The following is a 15,141-nucleotide window of genomic DNA, read 5'->3' as shown; positions in this document are numbered from 1 at the left end:
ACAGTATAGTCTTTCACAGTGAGAAAACATTGTGGGAAAACTTTTGTTTGTTTCTCTGGCATCTCTAAGTAATAAGTAATACTTAAATACATTCCACAACTCTTTATTCCGCGCATAGTCTGGGTGATCAATGTAGCAAGCTTGTACTGTGGCATCTTTCGAAAGCTTGGAATACGTGCCTGTTGCTGGTTTCAAAGATGGGAAGATGGTCATGCCCAGTGCATGACCAATTCTGGTAGGGGTAATGTTGTGGCCATGGACTTTTGGAAAACGATTCAAAAGCTCGCGCACCATATCTCCAGGCACATCAGTAGGTAACTCTGCAGTGGTTAATGCAGTCAAACCTAGTTGTTGCAATTGATTCTGAGAAAAGATATCCTTCAGAGAAGGATGAGGTAGCTGCAGGTGAAAGTTTAACGTGAAAGGTGTCTGACTTTTGAACTTAGGAGGTCTGCTGATGGCATCGCGCAACATCTGTTGTGCCCCCTTTCTTATGTTTCTAGGGTCCACCTCTGGGCTGCTAGACTTCTGTGATGCTAATTCTGAGCTGGAATCCGCATCCACCATGTGAGAGGGAATTCTGTAGCTCTCGTTGCTGGCTTCACTGAAAGTCATCTCAGTAACACCATGGTTGTTGTGATCAGATTCCGCTTCTTTTGTAGAACTACTTTCTATTTCCCTGCGTGGAGGCTTCTTGCGCAAAACCTCGCGTCGTATTTGCCAAGTACTACTTGCAATATTATCTCAGTAACCACTCCGAAAAGTACACTCAGCAAGGATACTGTATCCTGTATACTGTTGTTCTTCTGGTATACGGTGTATACTGTTCTTACCACAATAGTTTACATTCCAAGCGCAATCCCACAGAAGCATACATATCCGTGGCAACAGTATATCCCACTGGCAGACCTGAAATACTCCCTGCACACACTTGACAGGCTGAATGAAATACTCACTGCGCACACTTGACAGGCTGAATGAAATAAACTGTCTGGACTGAGTACTTGCTGGCGCTTACTGCTGCGATAGCAAAGCGATAGGGAGCATGACCAAGGTCTGCAGTGTGTTAATTTAAGAGGGACAGACAAAGGTGTAGCGGGAGATAGGGCGAGGAGGATTGGTTGCGACACAAAAGCGATGTGGGGTCGGTAGGGTTAAGGCGATTGGGTAGGGGTGAGGGAAGATAGAGGGCGAGTAAAATTTAGTAGGCCGTTGCAGGAGGAGGTAAAGGAGAGATGCAGTGGTTAGAGCAAGGGGTAGTGGGTATGGGCGAGTTCAAGTAGGTAGGGACGAGGGTACTATTTAGGGGCGAGGCCCAGTAGCCAGGGGGCGAGGTTCAGTAGGTAGGGGCGAGTCCCAATGGAGAGGGGCGAGGGCATTAGGTAGGGACGAGGGGGAGTAGAGAGGGGCGAGTGGGAGTAGAGAGGAGCGAGGGCAGTAGGTAGGGGCGAGTGGGGCATTAGGTAGGGGTGAGAGGAGTAGAGAGGGGCAAGGGCAGTAGGTAGGGGCGAGTGGGGCATTAGGTAGCGGCGAGGGGGAGTAGAGAGGGGCGAGTATAGTAGGTAGGAGAGAGGGGCTAGGCAGTAGGTAGGGGCGAGGGATGGAAAAAAAAATCAAACCCAAGATTTGGGTGCTCTATTTCAGCTAGACTTTGTCCATTGCCCTCTGCGTATATAACTAATAACTAGGTGGATTAAAACGCGCGCTGAGATTGTTAGAAAAGACTTGTAAGGCCTCTCGAGGTAGGCAAGGGGGTTAGTTTGGAGGTAGGAAGGGGGTTAGTGTTAGTTAAGGTGTATAGAGGAGCTGTAAGGCAAGGAGTGAACTTCGTGCTACTGAAAGAAGAGTGGGCACTTAGAAAAGCCTCAGAATCACCCAAGTGTGTTACACTAGGAGAAGAAGAAGATGAGAAGAGTTTTAACTTCGTATGAAACTATCACAGGAGACCTTAAAGATCTAGCCGAGGAGTTGAACTAGAGAGACTCCTATTATGAGCGTCAAACAACACTGATGATAGAAAGCAATACAATCAAGGTAGCCCACACTTATAGAAAGAATGATTTGATTACAAGAAGTCCAAGTTGAAACACGCTACCAGGAGATACTTACGATTGCCGGGTTGAGCAGGTGGAGCAATTGGACCAACAAAGTCCAAGCCCCATCACTCAAAGGGCAACCACGCCATAAATACCTGCAGAGGGCGATTGGATTTCTTGCTAGGCTTGGGCGCACATCGTTGACAGACATCACAAATCTTGACATGAGCAATAGCATCTCTGAATAGATAGGGCCACCATAAGCCTGTGTGTAAGATTTTTTGTGCCGTGATGTGACCAGGGTAATGGACACTTGTAGGACCACTGTGTGCATCTTCCAGAATGTGGTCCACTTCATGAGGGGAGACGCACCTGCGCAGCACACCATCTGGCCCAGATTTGTAGAGCTGTTCGCCAATCAGAGAGAAGGGTCTAGACTCTTGCAAGGGAGAAGCATTCTCAGGATATAGGCCAGTAGAGAGTAGATGTAACACATCTCCATACCATTCCGGGGTCGTATTCACCATAAAGAGATGACTATCCAAAAAGTCATCATCAACCCCGGTATCTGACTCACCAGTGTGTATGCGAGAGAGGTGGTCGGCCATGATGTGCCACTTGCCGGAACGGAGAACTACATCGAAATCAAATTCCTGGAATATCAGTAGCCACCTCCAGACTCTTCCTGCAACTTGGGGTTTATTCAGAAGATAGCGTAGCACATGATGATCCGTGATGAAAGTGAAGTGAACCCCTAACAAGTAATGACGAGACTTTTGTAAAGCATACACCATAGCCAAACCTTCCCTTTCTGTGTTGCTGTAGTTGCGCTCAGCCTTTGTGAGCAGGCGACTGGCATAGTGGAATGGGCGATTTAGGTTGAACTCCTTGCTAGGCTGAGTCAGTATGGACATGAAAAGGAGTGGACTAATCAGGAGCAACTAAAATAGGTGCCTCAGTTAGGCGCTTTTTGAGATAGGCAAAAGCTTGGGATTCAACTGTGGACCACTGAAAGGGTATAGCAACACTAGTCAGGCGAGTCAAGGGTTGGGCAACCTCTGCATACATGCGAATGAACCTCCGATGATAGCCTATATGGCCTACAAAGCTTTGAACACCTTTAAGATTAAGTGGAGGGGGCAATCTTAAAATGGCCACTATTTTCTTAGGGTCAGGTGCTAAACCTTCAGCAGACACGACATGACCTAAAAGCGTACCTCGAGTCACCAAAAAGTGGCACTTGTTTGGATTGAGCTTAAGGCGCGCCTTGCGACACTTTGAGAAGACTAGAGAGTTGAGCTAGGTGCTCCTCCAAGTTTTCCATTGGGGTGGAACATTGGGCTCCAGAGAAGTGGAAAAATCATCCATGAAGATTCTGAGATTGTCGTTGAGCAGGGGACAAAATATGATGTAGACAATAGGATTGAATGAAGGAGGAGAGCTTTTCAGCCCAAAGGACATCCTTTTGTAGATAAAAATTCCGCACGGAGTGACAAAAGCTGTCTTTCCCTGGTCGTCAAGATGTATTTCTAACTGATTGTAGCCGCTGAACTCGTCCATGAAACTGTACAGTACATGCCCAGCGACATCTTCGAGGACTCTCTTAGTGAAAGGGGTCGGAACTCCATCCAGGATTGTCACCTTATTCAGAGCCCGATAGTCGACGCAAACTCGAAATTTTTGGACTGCTTCTTGGGAGCGATAACCATAGGGCACAACCATTCTGGAGCTCCACTGGCACAATAACACCTGCTTCTTGCATTTTTTCTAACTTGACTTTGACTGCTTCTGCATACTTGGGGTTGGAGCTTGTAAGCCCGCATCCTCTGACCGGCTTATCCCCCTTAACCAGAGGGATTGTGTGGACTCCTAACTCTACTGGGATCCCTTCCAAATCGTGGTAAGACCACGCAAACACATCCTTGAAAGAGTGCACGGAAGAGATTACTTGCTCGAGTATCGCGGGGTGATCCCATAACCAAGTGGCTAATAGGATGGGCTGATGGTTGTCAAGGTCGCCTAGGTTGACTTCTTTGACAGGGTCAGGCGGTGTAGTTGGTGAGGATGCATCAGGAAGAGAAGACCTTGCCGCCTCTGTGAGATTCCGAACATCATGAGGTGGCGTCTGATCGATTTTGAAATCGGCATACTCTTCTTGTAACCATCCCGGTGGAAGCTCGCCGAAGGGAAGTTCATCTAGTACATAGGATAGCTTGGACTGGGGCAAGGTATCGGATACAGGTGAGGTTGAGGGTGTGGCATGGGTGAACTCTTGTAAAGGATTCTTACCCCTTCTATGGCCTTTGATAGGCTCACCAAGTCCAAAGGCTTCTATTGAGGGGCCAGCTGAGCTATCAACCTCTGGGAGCAATGGAGTCGGTGCGCTGGGCTCAACCACTATAGCAACACTGAAAGATGGTGTATCCTCTGGCAAGGCTTGAATGGAGACCACATAGCAAGGCGTAGAGTGGGTAGCCTCCAACCACTCCAGTAGGTCTTCTTCTGGTCCATCCGGTGGAGTAGGTTGGTTCAGTTGGGGAGTTGACTCCATTGATAGAGAACTATGATTCACCACCGGATCCATTCCCCCTTCAAGGCGGATAGGTTTCATTGGATAGCTCGGGCTACGTATCCACATTGAATCAGTTCCCCAATCATGTAATGCCTTTGTGTGTCGGAGCCATGGTCTTCCAATGAGTAATGGAAATCCGCCCTCTATCTGAGGGAGGCGAACTACAACGAATCTAGGTTGAATGTGAAGTCCTGTACTTGCAGAGGGACCTTGTCTACTATTCCCACAGGGTAGACAGTTCTCTGGTCTGCCAAAGTCACTGTAAAGGGAGCAAGCCGAGTAGGCTGGAGACCCAATGCCAACATAGTGAATTTAGGCATCAGGTTGATACCCGACCCACCATCCACTACGACACCGGAGAAGTCGTGCTCTAGAATAGTCGCGGTGAGACGAGGACTCCTATGAACAGTGAGCAGAGTAGGTAGCAGGAAATGAAATCATGTAGGACCCTAAGGGCTGCACTGGTAGGTGCCCGCCACTAGACCCTGTACCAAGATACAGAGATTGAATGATGGAAAGGGTGTCACTTCAAAAAATTGCATCAAGTCGAAGCATGTCGTACAATGACACTTGCTGAAAGGTGTTTTTCAAAATAGTCTCTGCTGTAGGATTCTCTCTTTTGATCAGTGCTTGCTCAAGCATCTTGAGCTTCTGCAAGTCCTCTACTGCTTCCATGAAGGCACCATCAATGCCTGAGAGAAGAGAGGTAGGTTGGCTCTTGGCACTACCTGCTGGTTTGTCAGCTACTAGGGGAGGTTGACTCATTTGTGTGACTCGAGATGAAAAAGTTGGATCGTCAGGGAGGCTGAGACCAAGAGCAGCTCTCTGTGCCCGTGTGAGCACACCAGCAGGCTCTTCCACCTGTTTCAACACATTTTGAGAGGCAACTACAAGAGTGGAAGGCGGGGCCTGAGGAATGGTGCTTATTGTGATCACGTTGATCTTTGGGAATGTAAACTCCTGCTGGTTCTCGCTTGTGCTTGCAGATGTGGATGCGCGTTGTTTTGGGCAATCCTTACTATAGTGATCCTTAGCTTCACGGCAGTGTCAGCAAGGAGGGGACCCTTGTGGCAACGGACATTTGCTCTGGTAATGTGCATACTCCCCGTACCTTTAGCACAAAATTGGCCTATTGGAGGGGCGAGGTGGTCTCGGCCCTTGCTGCATGCGGACGGGTGCTATGTGTGGAAGCTTTGGGGAACTGAAGGAGCATTAGCATGATAAAAGCTGGGAGAGGCAAAGTTGTTGTGCATACCTTGCATAGGAGGTGTTGTCAACAGAGGTGGCATAGGGTTTTGATGGCCATAGGGTGAAAGTTGAAACCATGTTGGATGCAGGTGTCAACCCTTGTCGAAGGTTGGGGGCGAGGCTCTGTTGTCGTTGCCGCATTCCCTTCAGATAATAGCACTCTTTGTCATCATGGCCAGGTTTCTTGCAAAAATGGCAGTAAGCTCGAAGTGGGTAGTCCTGAGGAGGATGCCTTGGAGAGCGACAAGAGGTACACCACACCATCGATGGCTTCGTGTCTTGCTGTGCCCGGAGCTCTTCTAGCTCCCGCTTGGTCTGTTCTAAAGCCTCTTGCTGTGGAGATTTTTCCGGTCTAAGAGAGAAGGATCTCTCCTCTTGAAGTGCTCTTTGTAACTTCAGTGCTTCTAGCTCCTTGCATAAAGAAAGCAAGGGGTTACAGGGATTTTCCGTGAGTACTGAGACACTCTCCACCTGAAGGGGGTCCTTGAATAGCCTCCTTGCTCCTTCTATCCTAGTAGTGGCCGCTATAAACTCCTCCAGAGATGCTTCAGGTCAAAGACTTTCGCGTAGTTTCTGCTAAGACGTCTTTGGAAGAGCTTTCTCTACCCATTTCTTGACCATAAATTCCCCTGGTTGCTGAGGAAGCTTGGAAACCAGAGACTTGGTTTTAGTCATGAGTTCTGCAAAAGTCTCCTCTAGCTGGAGCACCATGTTGGCCAACTCATCCAAAACCTTTTCCTGGCAGTCACCTGGCCTGAATGTTGCACAAAACTGTTGTCTCAAAGCTGTCCAAGTTGAAAAGTGACTCTCTGCAAACTGACTGTACCACTTGTCTGCTAAACCATCCAAGGTTGATGGAAACAACACCAAATAAGCATCTTCTCTATTAAGACCACGACCTCTACAGAGAGATACAAACCTTCTTGCATGGTCGTCTGCATCTTTTGAGGAGAGTCCCTTGAAAGTAGGAAACTTGATGTTTACCTTGGCCAAAACATTGGTCAACTCCTCCATGGCCTCTTGCTCAGGAGTCTGTTGCTCAATAGCTTGCTGTAACAAAATGGGATTGGGCTTTACTGGGGAAGGTGACCTGGAAGACATAGAACCGGATGGAGGAATGGATGATGCCGTATGTGGAGGTATGGGTGATGGGGTTGGTGGACTTCTACTAGGTACCAAGGGTTGACGCCTTCTGTTGTACTTCAGAGGACTCAGTAGTGCGCTTTGACGCTCTAATGACCGCCTTGTATGTGTCATGCAGCAGTGACCACAAACCCAACCAAGCTTTGGGCAAGAAGACCTTCAACTAGCTAAACACAGGTCTAGACTCTAGTAGACCAGTGCGAGTGACTAGACCACCTGGATGGACCAGGGACGAGGAAGGACTAGACCAGGACGAGAGCTGGTTGGACCAGGGTGAGAGTACCAGACCAGCAGGACAAGGGACTAGGTCAGCTAGACTAAGTTGTCTACGATGAAACTGGACGAGACCAACAGGCTGCACTATGCAAGTCAAAGTAGGCGAGGCTAAATAAAAACCAGCTAGCTCCTCGATTTGTATCTCAACAGGGAGTGAGACTTCAATTGAGGTCCCACTGGGCGTGCCAAAAATGAGAGCACCTGTAGCGTGGATAGCGTGTTGTGCTCTCTACAGTGGGTGCTCCTCAGTGCAACGTGCGTGACATCTCACTCAAACAGAATGAAAACACAGAAACAATAGATAACAACAAATCAACATAGAGACACAACAGCAGACTAGAACATATGGACTTGACTATCTCAAAGGAGCAGTACAGACTCTGGCGTGGCAGTTGAAACTGGCCCGTGGGGCGGTAGGCGTTGGCTTTCACCCGAGATTCTTTACTTTAAACACACACAGAAAGAACGTGCAAAGGAAACTTGTGACGGGAATTAACACTTGAATACACACACGGCTTGGAAGCTAGAATGCCCCGAGCAGACGCGACAACTTGTAGGCCCCAAAATTGGCGCCCCTTTCGATATTTCTTTATTCTTTGAGAGGGCAAATTATAAAGTAGAGTCTTGGGAATCCTTTATCTGTATCCCTCTAGATACTACACGGTCTGGCCAAATTTTGGCAGCATAACAGCCCCAAAACTTGCGCGAAACCAATTCCCCTGCTAGAACTCACTTCTACTGGCATATACCCTCTGATTCCAGCCCAAAAACAGTAAATTCAGCTCGCTGTATTTACTGGTTTTTGCCCTATTTTCAGCCCCAAACAGTCCCCTATCTATCCTCTGCTAGTGGGGCACGATTCCCAAGGGTTCGGACGTCCGTATGGCTGAAAAACAGTCAATTTTCTGCGCATACACAACGCTGAATTTGCAACTGTACGGTGAGGTTATGACCCTCACCGATGCCAGCTTTGGAGTAATAGCTAGCTACCCCTGTTCCTGCTCAAGGAGGTTCTTGCCTCAGCACAAAAGCATGAAACCACACAACTGTACATCAATCAAATGAAGAGCCCTCTTGTGGGGCATCACATAACTGCACGTAGGGGGGAGAGAGAGCAGTGTGTAGTGTGCAGGGCATCACTCCTAGCACCACACTGTACATGAGAGGGAAAGAAAGCACTCCATAGCTCTTAACCTGTGACAGGTTCTCAATGAAGCATCCCCCTAGTATAAATCGAGCGCCCCCTTTGTTGCCCTTGACCTGTAATGCATCTGTGAACAAATAGATGCAAAAAGGGGAAGATTTCCATGGCTGCCAAAACCTGCATATCGCTGAAAACATAGCAAAACAGCCCTGTAAACACGCATCTGATGCCTTCCAATGCTGAAAATGAGCTCCTTGGTCCTAGGTAAAGTCATGGGGAGCTCAAAAATGGAGAGAAATGGCTGAAAATCACAGTTATCAGCCTCCAAAACTGCTCCAAAAAGTCAGTTATGTGTTTTGATCTCCCAAACTTGGTAAATTGGCCAAAAAGTACCACTTGGCACTCATACATGCAATTTTCCCGCATTGGGCTTCCTGCTTAAAAATCTCTCAACTGGTGCATCAGTTGACTTTGCTGCAGAGTAATAAAATGTTCCCCTTGTCATTCTGATGCTAATGACGCGAACAAATTTCATAGCCCAAAATAGCAGTTCTCTAAATCTTAGGAGATGCTTCTGTTGGGCTCGCACTGGTCTTCTGACCATTTATCCTCATTTGGACCGCATCCAAAAATGCAATGTAGCCCAGCTGTCGGGTACTTTCCTTTGGTGACCCCACCTTGACATATTGTACCTTTATTGAGTTCACTTCCTAGCATCCACCCACTTGCTAAGTGCGACGCGGGTACCTACATGATCTTGAACTGAGCCTAGACATCCTTTTACTTTACGAGTTCCAGTGCCGACCAACTTCCTGTCTGCGGGTGAAACTACCGTTCACATTGGCCATACAATGTCCGACCATTTGCAACTTCAAAAAGAGGGTCTCAAAAATAAAACAAAAATCATTGGAAAGAAACCAACAACTAAGGTTAGCAGTTGCTACATCCTCGTGACATAACAGTTGCCACGTTCTCGTGACAGCAACACACTCAGCTCCAGCTCAAAACTCACGGGTACAATGGGGGTGTCGAGGCTCAAATGTGTAGGGGTGGTTTAGACGTGTTGTGTGTGTAGAGTCTCTACTCTAGACGACGACGCTAGACCATATATGAAGAAGATGATAATGATGACTCAACAGCTATCACTCATATGTACAACCATAAAGAGCCACCAACGGCTCATAAATGTCAGCCATCTAAGTGTATCTCCAAACTGAGTGGTGGTGGTGACCTGGCCACGATGTCCACTAGACCACTGTCCGTATCCCTGCCACGTGTCACTGCCCAGCCCAGAGAGTCCGTCCACTGTGAACCAGACCAGACCAACTGTACTAACTGTGTGTCCTGTGAAGCTGACACTGTAGCTTGCTACAGTGGTGAGAGAACTCGGGGGCGTGTGCCTGTAGCCACTCCAACACCGAGTCCAAGGTCCACTCAGGCTGGTCCCTGCCACATAGAGAAAAAGAGAAGCCAACCATCGAGTCTAGGGCCTCTATCCCTCTAGCTGCAAGGAATGGAACATGAACTCTGAAGGAAGCTGCCTCAAAGTCTGGTGAAGGGTCGTCGAGAAAACATGTGAAGTCGTAGGCAAAAAAGTCCCACCGACGACGAATGTCGAGTTCGTCAGTCCACGAAGAACTGCTGCAAAGGGAGATGTCTGCACCAAAAGGGGGGGTCGGTATTCCCACAGGCTGTCGTTGTCTCACCAAGTGACTCGTAGCAAAAGCGCTGCCAAGATATCTCCTAGCAACCGAGGATGGTCCTACCCCCTGGGTCGGCTGTGGGGTATGATCGGGAGGAGAAGTGGAAGTAGGGGGGCCTAGCAGGAGAAGGAGTGGGGGGGCGGGAAGCGTAAGAGGGAGGAGGGCGAGGTGGGGGGGAGGAGGAAGGAGGTTGAGGGGCGGAGGGGAACTCGGGGGGAGGGGGAGGGGAGGGGCTATCGGAGGAGAGGCTAAGCTGGAAGGTGGAGTTGGGACCTCTTCCTGCTCAAGAGGGTTGAAACGGTTCCCTGTGGAAACCCATTACTGCTGGCCTGAATCCTGGGGACCACTATGAGTGCCAAGCTGGTGTGGTGGCCCCTGTCGACGCCGACCACGAACCTGCTCCCAGCCCTCTTGTGCCTGAGCCCCAGGCTAGGAGGGAGGCTCTGCCTGCGTATCCTGTGACTCTGTCTGTTGCTCCTGGCAAGCCTTTGGAGGCTGGGGTTGAGCTTGAGGTGAAGGTCGGGGTCTCCTCCGTGGACAAGCCTTTGCAAGATGACGACAAATAAAACACTGATTCGGGAGGCCCGAATACTCCACGCTCTGACGGAACCAACCACCACTCACCCTAGGTAGTAGGATGACCCTCGGGAGGTTGTGGATGTCCCGGACCAGAACACATACTCTGGGAATACCGGCCGCCTTGGCAGTTATAGAGGCTACCGTGCGAGGAGTCTCGACTCTCCAGGAAAGTCCCAATCTCTGAGCCTATCTTAGAGAGGAGAGGAAGGTACTCCCTTCTCAGACCGGGGAAGCAGAATGAAATGAGTAGGTCTACCTCCTCGACAAGAACGTCGGTAGCTGGGTTAAAACCATGGCGCCACTGTCGAAAGTGTGCCCGAACTGCTCGGATGGCCAGGGGGTTCATCGGAATGACCTTGGACGCCAGCTCGGGAGTCTCAAACTCTATCTGGTAGTAGCCACGCTCGAGAAACTGAACATTGAGAATCTTGCCCACCTTTGCTAAAAGGCGGGCTTGGAGGAGATCACGCACCTCTCCTCTGCTAGGTCGGGTGCGGATGATCTTGCCGATGACATAGGTCGCTTGGAGGCACTCCACCTCTGCCGCTAGGCTCGCTTGCTCTATCGGCGAGAGAGCAAGTCAGATGGTGGGCTCTGCAGGGTCGGGCGAGGAGGCTTCTGGAGAGTCCCTCTAGGGCAGAGCATGAGCGTCCATCTGTGTCTGCTGCTGTGAATGCGGCGGATGATAAGACCAGACGACTTCAGATGAGCTCCGACAGTGAAGGACAATCCCTCAAGGTTGAGGCACAGGAGAAACACCGACGGCACGGGGTAAGGGGGGGGGGGGTGTGTGTTGGGTGGGTTGTGCAGGGGGGAAACGGGAGGGGGGAGCTGGAGGCAGCGAGCGGGAGGTGGTCAGCGTAGGCGGGGGGGACTGAAGGCAGCGAGCTGCAGGCTTAGCGCGTGAGGACAGAGGGTGAGCAGGGGTGGGCTGCGCACGAGGACTGGCATTATCAATGTGCAGGGCAGGGCAGCGCATGGCAAAGCAGGGGGGGTGTTCAGCAATGGCGAGAGGGTCATCGTACAGCAGCAGCGGTTCTTGAGAACTTTATTCCAGGTTTTATTCTGGAACATACAAATGAGCTCATTTTTTTCCTTCATTTTAGTACTCTGTGATTGTCATGTAGCTTGCAAGCCCAAGTGCAAATGAGCAATATAAAATTCAAAGACCAATCATCAGTTATAGAAAAGGTCTCATGTGGAGTCAATTTTGAGAAAGGTCTTAACACACTTTCTGGGTATAAAGGTTCTTCCGTTCTACATGATGAGTCAATCTTGACATCATTGCTGAAAAAGTGACTTGTGTTAAGCATCAAATCATTCTGAATAACAGTGACCTCTTTGTTGGTTTACCCTACACAATGAGTCAACCGTGACATGAATTTTGGTGGAATCGTGAGTGTCCAACAATGTAGTGTTGCTTCTAGTGTCTAGTCTAGTGTGTAATAACACAACAACCATGCACAGGTGCATGTGATCGTAGAAAAAACATCTCTAAGAAGACAGTTTTTATATTCCATAGCATCCAATAGAAGCATGCTCCTTTGCCACCATCTCTGACAATTTGCCTGCACAAGTCTCACTAGGAGTTGCTAAAACTAGTAGATACAGCATGAGATTAGAAGCTTAAAAAAAAGAAAATGAAAAGAAATGGTTTAGTTTAGGTACTAAAAAGAGTGAGTATACGGCATTTTGGTAGAAGCTGACTAGAGTGAAATTGAGAGGCTCATGAGTCGAAAGGGTAGAGTTGGCTGCATCAAAGCCGGTATACTATCAACAAGCTAAATCTCCAAGATTTCCATTAAAATGGAAATGACAGATAAAGGCTATCGGCAACCAAAATTACAAAAGCAATAACCCCCAGTGACTAGAGTGAAACAAAAAAAGCCTAAACCGTGGAGACGGGGTTGTGGGAGCATGTTTAGGACTTTGTCTTACGGATGACTGGACTTCATCACTGGGCTGGGCCTACAAACCGGGAGCTCCCTCCTATTTACTAAGGCCCACATTATTGTAGTATACGTTGTGGAAACATCAATCTTCATAACCGAACTACTTTGGATATTTTTAGTAAAGATGCTCATCATTTCTGCTTTAATGTGGATTGAAATGGAAAATGCACTTGGTAAATGTAGGTACTTTTACTTGTTGAAATAAAATAAAGCTATGAAAAGCCCCCTCTACACACACATACATCCATACACACAAGGATACTCTACTTCTAAGAGGAGCGTCATCAAGCCACTCTACACACACATACATCTATACACACATAGGCTACTCTACTTCCCCTAAGAGAAGGACATCATTAAAAACTCAAGTGGATTAGCAAGGAAGTGATAATCACACCAGAAATATGGCATCCAAAAGAGTTCGCACCAAGGTGCAAATGAACACGAAGTTGGAACAAACAATCTAGCGGTTGTAGAAAAGCAACTTTTGGCTGCACCAATCGGACACCTTGAGCTTGATACACTCGGTCAAAAAAAAATTCTATCTGAGTTATGCATTTATTTGCATAGGAGACCCTAGAGTAGATTAAAATCTGAGTCCCAATGAAAGGAAACACCGACCAAAGCATAGGGCTTAGAAAGTAGGAAAGAATACTTTAATTAGACTTTCCAAGGTAGGAAAGGATATTTTCCCAAACCTTTTGGTAAGATTCCTTTTGTATGTCGTCGACAATATCATAGTCTTCTACACCTTGGCCAAGAGGGTAGTACTTTGGACCTATTTTCCTTCGTCGCCGCCTCTTGCTACTCTTTGGTTGATCTTCTACTTTAGCCTTCCCTTTCCTTGCTCTTGTTTCCCTCTCTTCTTCTGTCTCTTTCTCCCTATCATGCCTGGCTCTCTTATTGGCCAAGACATCCACATCTTGATGCTCATGGGTAATGATGTTGATAGCCCTACCTTCTCCATTTGCAGGCAACGATTGTGGTGGTTGTTGCGGCGGTGGTGCTTTTTGTGCCCGTTCTTGATGATTTTCTTCTACTCTCCCTCGATCACGCTTATACAAGGGATATATTGACATACTTGCAAAACTCTTCCACATGCTCTATCTGTTTTGTACACCAAGGGTATACAAGGAAAAAAAAATGAATCCGCATGTGCCATGAAGTAAGAAATGCGTTCTTCAGATTATAGCCAGATAGAGCTTTCCGCGTAGAATCTCTAGTCTCAAATCTAATATAGACTCTTTTTTAAGCTCCTTTTCAGTAAAAAGTCTCCATGTTAAGTGTAGGCGTGGTTCGAGTGGTTGCAAGGCATTTGAGTCCTTACGTATGATTTCCAACAAAGTCTGACCTAATGGTATGGGTTTTGGCTTGCAATTGTTAGCAGAATGATTTGCATAGTGATAAGGTCTTTATCTCATGATTTTGAGTCACAGAATTTAGGGCTTGCAAGGAGATCCCCATGTCATAACTCTTTTCCCCAGCAAAGACCACTTTCATGTTGTGGATCAAATTTAATAACTTTTATTGCACAAGTTACCTCTGGGTGGCCAATAGTGAAGAAGTTGCAGCCATTTTCCATACAAGTGTGTTAGCAAATAAATGAAGGATATTGGCCCATATGCCCCAAGAAAATTATCACGTTATTTCAGAGTCGTCAAAACAGTACAAAATTTCTGAAGCACACCTCTATATAATCTTGCAGTTGAAATCGCAAACAACTATTGAATGGACTGGTACATCGACTGATTTGATTGCAAAATGCTGTATACAAGGTCCCAATACGATCGCACACCCTTCCATCCAAAGAATATTTGATTTTATCAATCACCACCCAGTCAGAACGGTTCAGTATAACCTGCATAATTTAAATCGTGATCGTAAAAGAACTGAGAATTAACAGACTATGCAGCATGAGTGAAAAACCAGAAATAAGACTCAAAACAGTTGTAGGAAAGGGTAAGAAACGAGTATGGCGGTCTTCAAGACACTTTAGAAGACCCTGAGGAAGAGTCCCATATATTGCACAATGTGTAAATGAGCTCAGACAAGATCAAGAGCTGTTAAAGTTATAGCATCTCAAGTGAATAGCCCAATGTGAACCCTATCATTGAGGAGAGCAGCAGAGACTAGATTGACGAGAGCCTATTTAGCCTTGGGAGGATTGGAGATGTGCTTGCAGGTTCAGTTTCAGGAACCTCGAATGAAGCTGTGGCTCTTTGACTCTCTAGTGGATTCAACTATGCTTTATGGGGTTCAAATTTGGGGACCCTCAATGGACCACCATGGAAGATATGGAAATGCCTCTAGTCTCTATGATCTCTCGGCTGATTCGGGCTAAGGCCTAAGTGCCACATGAGATTATTCGAGCCGAGCTAGCTGCCCCCCCTCTTGTAGTGGAGGCCCTTACTAGATCAATTGCATAATTTATAAGACCTCCCCCCCAGAGACAGATATGCTCAGCTAGCCCTTGAGTCATCCCGATAGC

General features: G+C 47.6%; 1 protein-coding gene across 10 annotated transcripts in view; it reads right to left on the bottom strand.

Annotated features, from left to right (window-relative positions):
- LOC147426866 (protein HAPLESS 2-like) overlaps positions 1–15,141 on the bottom strand; it is a 265,821-nt gene that overhangs the window by 101,752 nt on the left and 148,928 nt on the right. For all 10 annotated transcript variants that reach the window (XR_015186200.1, XM_086498602.1, XM_086498608.1 and 7 more), the window contains one exon: positions 14,341–14,511. Coding sequence is in view for 9 of the 10 variants with exons in the window: in XM_086498602.1 (XP_086354728.1) it covers positions 14,341–14,511 (171 nt within the window). In the remaining variant the exon portion in view is untranslated. The remainder of the gene's footprint in view (positions 1–14,340; positions 14,512–15,141) is intronic.

This window comes from Adiantum capillus-veneris, chromosome 24 (assembly GCF_014529385.1).
Source record: "Adiantum capillus-veneris isolate H3 chromosome 24, ASM1452938v2, whole genome shotgun sequence".
NCBI classification, from domain to species: domain Eukaryota; kingdom Viridiplantae; phylum Streptophyta; class Polypodiopsida; order Polypodiales; family Pteridaceae; genus Adiantum; species Adiantum capillus-veneris.
The sequence above is the reverse complement of the archived record's forward strand: the minus strand, read 5'-3'. Positions and strand labels throughout refer to the sequence as shown.